Raw genomic sequence first — 13,129 nt, 5'->3', positions numbered from 1 at the left:
GAGGCACCCTGGCACCATGATGCCACTTGTTTGCAATGTTTGATCCGCCGCCACAGGTGGCTGCTAAACACACGGAAGGCCACCTTCAACTTAACTCCATAAACAGTGCCGTGGAGCTCGAGGTTGCGACTCATCACTCCCGTTTCTCCGCCCCTTTTTCTTCTTCTACCTGCTCGCTTCATTCACCGGGGGTGAGATATGCGCATGCAGTAGTTGGCTACACCGCCCTCCCGACTCTACTGCTACTGTGTCCTTCCCCCCAATTGAAACCCACCCGCCCCAAAGTGAGATCGCAAGCACACTCCGCTGGTGCAATCCCAGCGCCTGGGCAAAATGAGTTACATGAAGAAAGATGAAGATGCGGATCAGGTCATGATCAAGCTTGACCGGACCTCCGTGTTCCAAGATGGTATGCATTTCGACAATGGCAATGGCAATGACAACGACAGTGCCCCTGTCCATGCGGCTCATCAGACACCCCTACACCCGCCTGCACATTACTGACTGGACAATTCTTGATAGCTCGACTATTCAATTCTTCGCCGATCTCGCCGCGGACATGCCGTACTCTACTGACCAAGATCGCGGTCCTCCTTTTCACCGGGGAGCAATTCCCCACGAACGAAGCTACCACCCTCTTCTTTGGTATCTCCAAGCTGTTCCAGAACAAGGACCCCTCGTTGCGACAGATGGTATATCTTATCTTGAAGGAATTGGCCAATACCGCGGAGGATGTCATTATGTCGACCAGCATCATCATGAAGGACACTGCTGTCGGAAGCGATGTGTTGTACCGGGCCAACGCTATCCGAGCCCTGTGCCGAATCATTGATGGATCTACGGTTCAGGGTATTGAGCGACTGATCAAGACTGCCATTGTCGACAAGACTCCCTCGGTCTCTTCGGCTGCTCTGGTCTCTTCCTACCACCTCCTCCCTATCGCGCGCGATGTTGTACGAAGATGGCAAAGCGAAACTCAAGAAGCAGCCTCGTCATCGAAGCAGTCGCAGGGATTCCTGGGCTTCTCATCTAGCTCGCAGGCCCACGCTATTTCTCAGTCCAACTTCATGACCCAGTACCATGCAATCGGTCTTTTGTATCAGATGCGTTCGCACGATCGTATGGCATTGGTCAAAATGGTGCAACAGTACGGTGCTGCTGGTGTGGTGAAGAGCCCGGCGGCTTTGTTGCTATTGGTACGTCTGGCGGCCAAGCTGGCTCAGGAAGACCAGGGTCTGCGAAAACCCATGATGCAGATGCTGGATGGCTGGCTACGTCACAAGCACGAGATGGTTAACTTCGAGGCCGCCAAAGCCATCTGCGACATGCGGGATGTCACCGATGCCGAGGCCTCGCAGGCAGTTCACGTCCTCCAGTTGTTCCTGTCCTCCCCGCGGTCCATCACCAAGTTCGCTGCCATCCGCATCCTTCACAATTTTGCTACCTTCAAGCCCCACGTCGTCAATGTCTGCAATCCCGACATCGAGTCGCTTATCTCCAACTCCAACCGCTCTATCGCCACCTTTGCCATCACTACTCTGCTCAAGACCGGTAACGAAGCCAGCGTTGACCGCTTGATGAAACAAATCTCGGGTTTCATGGCCGATATCACCGACGAGTTCAAGATCACCATTGTCGAGGCCATCCGCACATTATGTCTGAAGTTCCCGAGCAAGCAGGCTGGCATGCTGACCTTCTTGAGCGGCATCCTGCGCGATGAGGGTGGATACGAATTTAAGCGCACCGTAGTGGAGAGCATGTTCGATCTTATCAAGTTTGTTCCAGAGAGCAAAGAGGATGGTAAGTTTACGCTATTGGAGTTCCCTTTCACTTTATCTGACTGACGCTCTGGTAGCGCTCGCTCATCTCTGCGAGTTTATTGAGGATTGCGAATTCACTAAGCTCTCGGTCCGCGTTTTGCACTTGCTTGGTGTTGAAGGCCCTAAGACCTCGCACCCCACCAAGTACATTCGCTATATCTACAACCGTGTCGTGCTGGAGAATGCCATCGTCCGTGCTGCCGCTGTCACTGCGCTTGCTAAGTTTGGTATTGGCCAGAAGGATCCCGAAGTCAAGTCTAGTGTGCAAGTTCTCCTTACTCGCTGTCTCGATGATACCGATGATGAGGTGCGTGACCGTGCTGCTCTCAACCTGCGTCTGATGGGCGCGGAGGACACGATGGCCGGCGCATTTATCAAGAACGGTAAGAATCCCATTAAACAATTCTTCTAATGGTTCCTCTTACTGACGAACCAGACTCGATGTACTCCCTTTCTACCTTTGAGCACCAGCTCGTCATGTATGTGACGTCGAATGACAAGCAAACTTTTGCTGCCGCCTTCGATGTTGCATCTGTTCCTGTTGTCACTCAAGAGCAGGCCTTGGCTGAGGAAAGGACCAAGAAGCTTACGACAGCCACACCCACCCTCAAGGCTCCGTCAGCAGGGCCCCCGAAGGGCAAGCCAAGCGGCGTGGCCGAGGCTGCCACTGCCGCCGCTACTCAGAAGTATGCCGAGCAGCTCATTCAGCACCCCGATATCAAGGAATATGGCAACTTGCTCAAATCCTCCCTCCCTGTCGAGCTGTCTGAGAGTGAGACTGAATACGTCGTTACCGCTGTCAAGCATATCTTCAAGGAGAATATTGTCGTGCAATATGATATCAAGAACACCCTGCCAGATACTATCCTTGAGAATGTCACTGTGATTGCGACACCATCGGAGGATGAGCTGCTGGAGGATGACTTCATCATTCCAGCGCCTACATTGTCTCCTAATGAGCCGGGTGTCGTCTACGTGGCTTTCAAGAAACTGGGTGGCGAGCACAGCGTTCCAATCACTTCCTTCACCAACAACCTGAAGTTCACTAGCAAGGAGATTGATCCTACTACCGGCGAACCGGAAGAGGGTGGCTACGAGGATGAATACCAGGTCGAGGATCTCGAGCTCACTGGCAGCGACTATGTCACTCCCGCATTCGCGGGCAGCTTCGACCACGTCTGGGAACAGGCTGGTGCTAACGGCGAAGAAGAGAGCGAGACTCTTCAACTAAGCAATATGAAGGGAATCACCGGTATGTTCTCATCTTTTTTATTCATTTTGACCAAATTGCTTACAATATTTTAGATGCCACTGAGCAATTGATCTCCGCACTTTCCCTACAACCCCTTGAGGGCACCGATGTCGCCCTCAACAACAGCACCCACACACTCAAGCTGTTCGGCAAGACCGTGTCTGGCGGCAGAGTGGCCTCCCTCATTAAGATGGCTTACTCGAGCAAGAGCGGTGTCACGACCAAGATTACTGTCCGGGCAGAAGAGGAGGGCGTTGCTGCTGCGGTGCTTGCATCTGTCACTTAATGTCCTTTAACCTATTTTTCTTTTTTATAGCAAATTGTAGTAGACATGAGGATTCGTTCACATGCCCTGTTTATCTTCTTTTGTGCAATCGCTCTCAAGCTTCCAAGGCGATTTTTTGTTTTGGTTTTGACGTGTCCCACGAAGCCCGTTACAAAATTTGGAGGGCCGGTTCTGCTATCAAGCCTGTTTCGATGCGTTTTCTCCTCTTACTGAGCTCAAAAGGTTCCAAATAGACGAAATAGTGTGCATGAAAAGGGGCCAAATATTTCCGAGCCTTATATTAATGTCAGTTTAGGTGTGTGCCACTCTTCGCAAAAATTCTTCATTGATTGAGGAATAACTCAATGTTGTGACATGTCGTCATGTCACTGGGACTTTTTCTTTAAGAGCGTTACACGCATCACTGTATAGCCCTATCCTGAAGCCCAGTAAATTCCCATCTCCTCAAAGAGCATTTCATCGAGCTCTTCATCCAGGAAGTCATCTAGATGATGTATGATTGCAGCCTCAATTCCGTCCTGCTGGTGCTCGCAGGCCCAGGGCTTGTATTTTGGATCGACGCCCAGAGTCCAAATATTTGAAAGGCTTTCTCCTTCATCCAACGCTTCGTAAATATCCTCCGCGATTCTGTTCTTGAAAGAATTATCATCGGGATTTGAGGCTGATTTCCAGAATTCTTCGTCGTATGGCTTCGACAGCACGAGATGTCGGATGGGCAGACTGTCGAAGGAGCTGGGCAGGATGCAAAGGGGGTACATCAAATCCACGGGAATCTCGAGATGATACAAAGCAGCCATTTCATATAGAATGGCACTAGAATCATCGAATATGTACCTGTTGTCAGGTCTCAGGGTCAAGGACTTCAGCGAATCTCGGAGCTGTGTGTTTCCCAGTAGGCTTTCTAAGACCTCCGGGTTCAGATCGAGGCATCCTGAAACCGTTAAGCAGCTGATATTCGGCGGCCACTGAAATGACAACATGACCGTTGGAATAAGAAGTCCTCCTATGTGCATATTCCATAGACTGGATGGCCATTGGCCTGTGGAGTCATTCGGGTCAGTGATTGGGACGGAGATTGGTAAACGGAGTGTGGAGATTTTTGGAAGGCTACAAATAGCCTTCTTCAAGCGCGAAAAACTGAATGATCTTCCGCCGACAAGACTGAGATCTAGCATAGTGATGTTATTGCACTTGGACAGCGGGGCCAGGCAGTTGGTCCTAGTCGAGGGATTAGTTGGTCGTCAGAAGGTTCTTTTCCATCTAGTACTCACGCAAATGAGACACGAGGGGCGAAGAAACTTCGTAAGCCCTTCTTTGTCCAGCTGATCAGCCGGGCAGTTTGGCTAGGGCTACTTTGGTGTTGCAATTTCTGCAAATTCAATATCATGACTTTCGACCCTAGGTCTGGGCTGGCCCCCTTGACAGTTCTCATGAAAAGTGCAAAGCTGTTGTTCTCCCATAGTGCTGGGCAGCGATAAAGGTGCCGAAGACCGACTCGATACCATTGGCGAGAAACAGCACAGAAAGCCCACAGGTCTATCTGTCTCTTCAAATCCGGGCTCCGGTGGTCTTGACTGTCAGGCGTTCTGTGGCGAGGAAGCTCATACAGCCAGCCCACGATAAATTCGACGATCTCGTCAGGGAGATGGATACCCTGTCCAGAAGGCATGATGGTGAGGACATCAATAAGGTCGGCTAGACCTGTGTGGTGTTTTCATTGATGGATGAAAAAATGGGAGTAGGAGTAGGGGTAGGAGAAGGAGAGACGAAGAGGGCTTGAGTCAAATGGAGCGAGTGGCATTTCCACACGACATGGCATTAGTGCTCACCAGTTGTGGCGCGACCACGATCAAAGCATGCTGTGGAGGTTGACAGAAGCTAGCGACGCAGTGTTGACGATAACGGATAACGGGTAATCGGAGATGCGAGTGTGGGGCGGAGGTGAGTCGGAGATGATATCACCCTCCTCCTTCCCCTTCAACTCATCCTCGTCTTCCAACTCCCTCCCACCCAGCACACAATGCGGCCTCACACAATTTGGCAGTCACTGGGTCAGATACAGCGTTTATCTTCTGGTCGCAATCTCGGTCGCCGATTTATCCAGAATGCCAGCTCCACACGGGTCCCCAACTTCGCGTTCGCCTTTGAGTGAGTGAGATGTATGCATAAGACTGAACCCGTTCCACCAGCATCTAACACTCTTGCTCAGTATTGATGGAGTCCTTCTTCGAGCCTCAAAGCCTATACCTGGTGCAGCTGAGACATTGGCTCTTTTGAAACGGCAGAACATTCCCTTCATCCTTCTCACCAACGGCGGCGGTAAACACGAGACGGAGCGCGTTGCGGAGATCAGTCAAAAGCTCAACGTTCCACTGGATGCAACCGATATTGTTCAGAGTCACTCGCCATTTGCAGAGCTGGTCAAGGGCACCGACGAGACGAGTGCGCTGGAACATAAATGCGTCTTGGTTGCTGGGGGTGATGGTGATGGCTGTCGGCGTGTCGCCGAGCAATACGGTTTCAAGAATGTTGTGACACCAGGTGATATTTTCATGGCAAACCCATCTATCTGGCCATTCTCGAAGAACTTCTACGACTACTATAAGACCTTCGCCAGGCCTCTTCCCAAGCCAGTGGACCCCAGAGACCCAGCCAAGAGTCTCAAGATTGATGCCATGTTTGTTTTCAATGACCCCAGGGACTGGGCACTAGATACACAAGTCATCATGGATCTTCTCCTGTCATCGCAGGGTCACCTGGGTACCTTATCAGACAAGAATGGTCGGGCTGATCTTCCCAATCACGGCTATCAACAAGATGGCCAGCCCCACCTATACTTCTCTAACCCCGATCTGTGGTGGGCTGCGGCCTATCCACTCCCGCGTCTTGGTCAGGGTGGATTTAGAGAAGCGTTAGGGGGCGTATGGGCTGCGACGACCGGAGGCCCCGGCAAAGGCATCGAATTGAAGAAATCCGTTATTGGGAAGCCTTACCAGGGGACCTACGAGTTTGCAGAGCGACAAATGCTTCGGAACCGATCAACGGCTTTTGGCGGCGCTACAAATCTGCCGCACCTACAGCACGTGTACATGATTGGTGACAACCCGGAGTCCGATATTCGAGGCGCAAACTCATACCGGAGCAACATCGGCAGTAGCTGGCAGTCAATTCTGGTGAGAACGGGCGTGTACAGTGGTGGCGAGCCTGCTTGGACGCCTAAGACGATCGCCGATGACGTCCAGAAGGCAGTGCAGTGGGCACTGGAGGCATCCAAATGGTCTGCTTGAGCAAACTGGGCCTTTCAGGACTGCTTCGGCCTTCTTCCAGGGCAGTAGATGTTTTGGTCATAGGCATCAACATGGCGCTCATTCCATGCGTATATACCATTTATATCCATTAGTGATATTCCACATTCTGCAGCGATTCCAATGGCATCTGTATCTTCAAAAAAAAACCACTGTTTCGTCAGCTTTGTTGTCGCGTCCGGACCATGTATAGATATGGTCATGTGACGTACACCCCTCTTAGGGCTTAGGGCTGCCACCGCGGCGGGGTGACTCAATGTTCTAACCGCCGCAAGCTCTACTTTTCAAGATCATCATTGAGGTAAGACGCTCGTCCTTTCGGCAGTTCTTCATTGCCGCTAACTATTCTCCCTTTTTATAGCATCATGGCGGACTCCGAACTTCCCACTCGACCCAAGCCTGAAACCAACGAGGCCGCCGCGCCCGCCGCGGAGGGTGCCGAGAGCAAGAGTGCAAGCAAGAATGCGCTGAAGAAGGCGGCCAAGGACAAGGCTAAGGCTGAGAAGGCGGCTGCCCGTGCCGCGCAGGAGAAGGCCCAGGCCGCGGCACAGGACGCCAATGACACAGCCAAGGACCTGTACGGCCCGATCCCCGAGACCGAGGATGTTATCCCCACCACACGATTCAGCGAGTTCTCAGATGACTCTTATGAGAAGGAAGTGACTGTTGTAGCACGCGTCGACAATGCGCGAGTTCAGAGTGCCAAGCTGGCATTCTTGATGCTGCGACAGCAGGGCCAGAAGGTCCAGGCCGTTATTGCGGCTGCTGAGCCTATCTCGCGACAGATGATCAAATACACCGGTGGATTGAACGTCAACTCGATCGTTCAGGTCACCGGTATTGTCAAGAAGCCCGAAGTTCCTATCTCATCGGCAACCCTCAGCCACCTTGAGCTCCACATCCGCAAGGTCTACATGATCTCCGAGGCCGCTCAGCAGCTGCCCATGCAGGTCAAGGATGCCGAGCGCCCTCCCCCAGAAACCACCGATGAGGGTGCTCAGGTCGATGCTGAGGGTGCACCTATTGTGACTCTCAAGACCCGTCTCGACAACCGAGTTCTGGACCTGCAGACTGAAACCAGCCAAGCCATCACTCAGATCTCCAGCGGAGTTGCTGAGCTGTTCACCGAATACATGATCAAAAGCGGTTCACGGTGGATATTCACCCCCAAACTGGTCGGTGCGGCCACTGAGGGTGGTAGTAATGTGTTTGAGGTCAAGTACTTCAAGCGCAGTGGTTACCTGGCCCAGAGCCCCCAGCTGTACAAGCAGATGTGTATCGCTGGAGACATGGAGAGTGTGTTCGAGGTTGCCCCCGTTTTCCGTGCCGAAGACAGCAACACCCATCGACATTTGACAGAGGTATGACCGTTGCCTAGTAATACAAAAGCCATTTTTTTACTAACCGGCCGGTAGTTTGTCGGTCTTGATTTCGAGAAGACCTTCCATGCTCATTACCATGAGGTTTTGGACTTTGCCGAAGATCTTCTGGTTTTCATTCTCACCCAGCTTAAGGAGCGATACGGCGCTCAGATCGCGAATATTCAGAAGTCTTACCCCAAGGCCGGTGATTTCAAGCTACCCAAGGACGGCAAGGCCCTGCGTCTGAACTACATGGATGGTCTCGCTCTCTTGAAGGAGGCCGGTGTCGATATGTCGGAGCAGGAGCGGTTCGAGAATGACTTCACCACCGCAATGGAGAAGCAGCTGGGCCAGATCATCCGCGACAAATATGATACCGACTTCTATGTGCTGGACAAGTTCCCCATGTCCGTTCGTCCTTTCTACACCAAGGCCGATCCGAAAGACCCGCGTTTCTCCAACTCGTATGACTTTTTCATGCGTGGCGAGGAAATCATGTCTGGTGCCCAGCGTATCCACAACATCGATGAGCTGGAGGCTTCCATGCGCTCTAAGGGCCTAGACCCGACCCAGGAGGGCTTTGAGGATTACCTGAATGCTTTCCGCCAGGGCTGTCCCCCGCATGCCGGTGGTGGTCTGGGTCTGAACCGCATTGTGATGTTCTTCCTCGGTCTGCCCAATGTGCGCCTGGCGTCACTGTTCCCTCGTGACCCGCAGCGCCTGCGTCCTTAATTGCCATGATCTGTGTAGATAGGCTCGGAGAAAAATAAATGCATCGATGGGGCGACTCCCCTTTTCTTAAGTTTGTGATTGTTAATTGGAGTTCCCGCGCTGCATGTCTCGGTCGAGATGAAGTATTGAAAAAGCCCACCTCCCATGTCACATATTAGTCACAACCATGGCAAATGATAACTTGCTAACTTGCTAAATTTCCAATGCTTTGAATGCTTCATCCTCTAAGTTTGCCAGACTAAATCGCGAGAAATCAGCGATTTTGAGACTTGGGTGCCATGTACCAACCCTCATATCCATCAATAGGATCAATTTAGCCCCCATCAAGTCCAAAATCGCGTTGCCTTCCATCCTAGACCTCGGCGCATCGTTCCTATGCCCTAATTCGACCGGTGCTACTCGGAGAAGTTGCAAAAAAATTCACCCAGATGGTCCCAGCGTGGTGTCCGGGGTCCAGGCTATAAAACCTGCGTAGTGATGAACTAGTGGTTTTGCGGAAGTCGCTGCCTGCCAGTGGTATGCTGACGAGGTGTTTCCTACTTCCTCCCGGAAGAAGGTGCGAACGTCCTCGACCCTCCGGAGTCTCATAAATGAGGTCCATCGTCGGGATTCAAACTCGGGACTTGCTTTAATGCAGCAGTGGGTTGAACCACTACGCCACTCACCCCAGGGTAGCTATTCAATGTCGACTTTCAGTGAAGCCCGCCAAACTATCCTGTATTAGGTAAGTGGAGTCAGGTAGTCCCGCATGACTAATCACCTTATTTCTGTTTTGCACGTTTGATTGGAACACACTACTGGGCCCGTGCGGGTATTCCCCCATAGTTAGCACCCACACTGTGCTTATGTTATCCCCCCGGCAGCGACCGATGTACTTGCGATGAAGCTATTCCCAACTCCCTTCTCCCCCTATTTTGTGGCCGGCAGCAACCATATCGGGGATCAGCCCATTCTAAGCCAGATCAATTAATCTTTTGTATCAGAGTGGTCTAAATCTTTATCACATTTATGATGTACTATTTTTGAGTCATGATGTTAAAATATGTCCTCGCATCTGGAGTTGCTCTGTTGTTAGGACCGGCATTGCGAGTCGGTCCAATGGAGAGATAAATGGATGGGCATTCAGCTCATTAGGCCTTGGAGTAGGCCCGCCAAGACCTCGGATTCGGCAGTATTATAATTCCGGTCTTCCAGGCCTAATGAGCTGCACCCGCTCATTAGGCGGGATTTTCCAGTTCTACTGAGTTGGTTATTAATTATATCCAGATCGCTCCATATATCGATTTAACCCATATATTAATTCAACACACTGATTTTAACTTTGATCGAGTTCTTGATCCAGAAGGGTATACTGCTAAGGTACGCCTGGGCACGCGCCTTACCACTGAGCCAAAAAACCTATATTGATCCTTTATATCGATCCTCTCTAGAGGATCGATAGCCCAGGCCCGATATAAGTAGCGCACATAGTAGTTCCGACCGTAACATGTATAGTCTTAGGGGTTAAACAAGATCGAATAGGAGATTAATGACAGGGATATAAAGATGGCTTGCCTAACTAGCTAAGGGATCTTCCATTTCTAGGCCTAATAAGCTGAATGCCCAAAATTGATGGCACATCACTGTATGTACATCAGTTTTTGGATTCCCTTAACCAATAGCTAACTAACTATATATAGTAAACAGCGAGATGATGGGGGCTAAAGTCACAGCCTCGTCGAAGGGGCCGGACGGCACGACAAGGCACAACAAGGCTGTGATTCCTGTATTGGCATTGATCCTAATTAGGAAGGTAATTAGTCCTATAAATAAACGTGTAAAAAACTTTAGGCTCCACTATTAAGGCCAGCCTGGCACGATAGTAGTTATGTACTACAGTACTACTACCTAGATAGTCATTCATCATTTAGCTCCACTTTTAATTGTGAAGAATCGGTCCCTTCAAGCCTCGATGTACAGGTATTATTTCTTCTAGGAAAATGTTACGTAGTCAATCTGCACGGAATTTGAGATTTTGTCTGGGCATAACGCCTGGCGCTAGTGGACCATAAAAATCCCAACAACCTGTGGGGCTCGGTCCTTCCACAAGGACCCATCAATACATAGATCGATTTGCAGGACAAGGCTTGCGTCCCAGAAGCTACTGTAAGCTGGTACATAACAGAGAGTTATATAGGTCAAACGACTATTTTCAGGTCCCACAGGGACAAACCCCTTCAGGGTATAAAGTGAACTTCAATGCCCCCGAGTGGCCTTCTCCTCGTGCCACACACTGTCAAAAATCCTCCACTTGCAAAAGATTCAATTCTATTTTCAGTGATCATCATGCGCTTTACAATCCTAGCCTCCGTCTCGTTCATCTCCCTGGCGGCCGCCGAATGGAGTGTCGCTTCTTACACCGACAACGGTTGCAAGGGGACCAACAACTGGTCTCAAGGGGGCGGGGGTGTTCAGGACTGCGTAACAATTCCCAGCAACGAGGCATCTGTCTATGTCGATCCGACCAGCGACGCTCTCCAGATGTACCTCTATTCTTCCACGGATTGCAGCGGATCGCCCACATATGGCGAGGAGGACGCCATCACTGGTTGCCTCGATGATGAGCTGCGCTCGTTTAAGGTTGTGAATGCTTGGTGAGTCATCCTACGTTCTCTGCTATGTATCTTGTTGAAAATCCTAACAACGGTCTTTCTTGTAGATCGTGATGACCTGATAAGCCACTGTTTACTTTGTACACTCCGACGACGAAACATTGGCAGATTATTCCAGTCATTATGAAGAATCAAAAATTTGCCACATTATTTTCAGTAGTCCCATATGTTTAAATCAGGAGTTACCCTTGCTCCAAGTAAGAAGAACCCGCCGTTCATGATTTGCCCTGAACGCCGATAAGCCGCGGTCGATAAACGCCAAGCTCCCCCCAACTTTTCCTCCTGCAAATGCCCGCGATGCCAGACAAGCGGAAATCAACCATGGAAGGGCCCTCCCCCAAGCGGCCTCGAGTCTTTGACGAAGGTGAAAGTGGCGAGTCGACCGGGGCATCTCACGAGCGACCTCGCAATCACCCCGTTTACGGCCAGAAGAACGCGTTCCCGGGTCTGGACGACGGCGGCGACGACGAACTCTTCTACGGCCCCGCCGAGGATGGCTTGGAATACCTACGCATGGTCCGGTAGGCTTACATCTTCCTGGTCGGTATTGATCACTTGCTAAAGATCGCCATGACCTCCCCAGTTCCTCTGTGCCTGCGCTGCGAACCTGCCTCTGACCTGCTGGATTGAGCTTTTAGATCCGAAGCGAGCTCGCTACCATCGCTCTTCCTTGCCCCAGCTTCAAAACAGGAGAATGCCCCCTCGGTTTTGCCGACAGCTTCAAAGTCCTTATCCCTACCGGCCGGTTTCTTCGAGGATGAGGCCTATGTCGCCCCTGTCCAGACGGACAGCAACACGATCGCGCCCGCCGAAGACTCATATCCAGAAGCACAAATATCTTACTATACCCTACTCCGACATCGATTTCTTCTCCTCCGATCCACCTTGAAGTGCACACCCCCCGCCACCTCCATCGCCGCCCTCGACGACACCCATCCTATCAGCCTCCCCCGCAGAGTCGATGCCGCGCGCAAGGAATGGCGGAAGCTTGTTCTCTCCGTGGATCCCCAGATGGTTCAACTAGCCTGCATGGACCTGGAAAGCGTATTAGGTGTGCTGCAGATTACGGCCCGACTCTTGTCCGACACTGTCCGGGGTGGGAACGCGGAGCTCATTCGACGCATCGGCGCCTGGGCTTGGGGTTTATTGGGCAAGTGTCGCGAAATTGGAGAGCTGGCGACAGAGGATGTTGGAGAGGTTCGCGATCTCGGGAAACGGGCCGTGAAGATCTTACAAAAAGTGCAAGAGGCGGAGAATAGCCAGACCATGGAGGAGGCCGAAGCGTCTGACGCGGACTCTAGAAAAGATGAAATATCGGAAACCTCAGCTACCTCAGCTAATCTAACCTTGGAAGAACCGCGGGAGGCTGCGGATGGTCCAGAAGCTGAAATGCCCGACGCGACCAGCCAAGTGGATGAACTGGAGGCGGCAAAGGCACGATTACAGGCCAGACTGCTGGATAGCGCTAGCTCGGAAGCAGCCACTACTACAGATCAAGGAGCAGTGTATCGACAGTCTCGCGCCTTGCTCGATATGATCATCACCGTCGTGGGTGAGTTCTTCGGACAGCGCGATCTGCTGGATGCACGGGAGGTCTGGGTCAGTTAGAGGATGGTTTGAAGGTTGAACCTGGCAATCATAATGAGATACCCAAATTGCTAAATACTTTCTGAATGGCTCTACTCATTTCCCTACTAGGAACGGACGAAGATATATAATCCC

At 51.4% G+C, this 13,129-nt stretch overlaps 5 protein-coding genes across 5 annotated transcripts; 4 read left to right on the top strand and 1 right to left on the bottom strand.

Moving 5' to 3' along the window:
* Positions 1-5: 5 nt before the first annotated feature.
* Positions 6-3,358, top strand: N7498_007913 (coatomer subunit gamma; the record flags this gene model as incomplete). Its single annotated transcript, XM_058454975.1, has 5 exons — positions 6-409; positions 523-1,800; positions 1,856-2,203; positions 2,257-3,072; positions 3,126-3,358. The coding sequence occupies exons 1-5, from the start codon at positions 334-336 to the stop codon at positions 3,356-3,358; spliced, it is 2,751 nt and encodes a 916-aa protein (XP_058307224.1). The 5' UTR covers positions 6-333.
* A 413-nt stretch (positions 3,359-3,771) lies between these two features.
* N7498_007912 (uncharacterized protein) lies at positions 3,772-5,027 on the bottom strand (the record flags this gene model as incomplete). The annotated part of the gene is made up of 2 exons (XM_058454974.1): positions 3,772-4,576; positions 4,630-5,027. The coding sequence occupies 2 exons, from the start codon at positions 5,025-5,027 to the stop codon at positions 3,772-3,774; spliced, it is 1,203 nt and encodes a 400-aa protein (XP_058307223.1).
* A 351-nt stretch (positions 5,028-5,378) lies between these two features.
* N7498_007911 (uncharacterized protein) lies at positions 5,379-6,645 on the top strand (the record flags this gene model as incomplete). The annotated part of the gene is made up of 2 exons (XM_058454973.1): positions 5,379-5,506; positions 5,568-6,645. The coding sequence occupies 2 exons, from the start codon at positions 5,379-5,381 to the stop codon at positions 6,643-6,645; spliced, it is 1,206 nt and encodes a 401-aa protein (XP_058307222.1).
* Positions 6,646-7,028: 383 nt separating this feature from the next.
* Positions 7,029-8,756, top strand: N7498_007910 (uncharacterized protein; the record flags this gene model as incomplete). Its single annotated transcript, XM_058454972.1, has 2 exons — positions 7,029-8,024; positions 8,079-8,756. 2 exons carry the CDS (start codon positions 7,029-7,031, stop codon positions 8,754-8,756), a joined length of 1,674 nt encoding a protein of 557 aa, XP_058307221.1.
* A 2,325-nt stretch (positions 8,757-11,081) lies between these two features.
* On the top strand, positions 11,082-13,015 carry N7498_007909 (uncharacterized protein; the record flags this gene model as incomplete). The annotated part of the gene is made up of 3 exons (XM_058454971.1): positions 11,082-11,389; positions 11,671-11,928; positions 12,046-13,015. 3 exons carry the CDS (start codon positions 11,082-11,084, stop codon positions 13,013-13,015), a joined length of 1,536 nt encoding a protein of 511 aa, XP_058307220.1.
* Positions 13,016-13,129: the final 114 nt, after the last annotated feature.

Source organism: Penicillium cinerascens, assembly GCF_028974065.1.
Source record: "Penicillium cinerascens strain IBT 15544 chromosome Unknown contig_9_segment0_segment0, whole genome shotgun sequence".
In the NCBI taxonomy this organism is placed as follows: Eukaryota; Fungi; Ascomycota; class Eurotiomycetes; order Eurotiales; family Aspergillaceae; genus Penicillium; species Penicillium cinerascens.
This window is presented reverse-complemented; position numbering and strand designations above follow the sequence as displayed.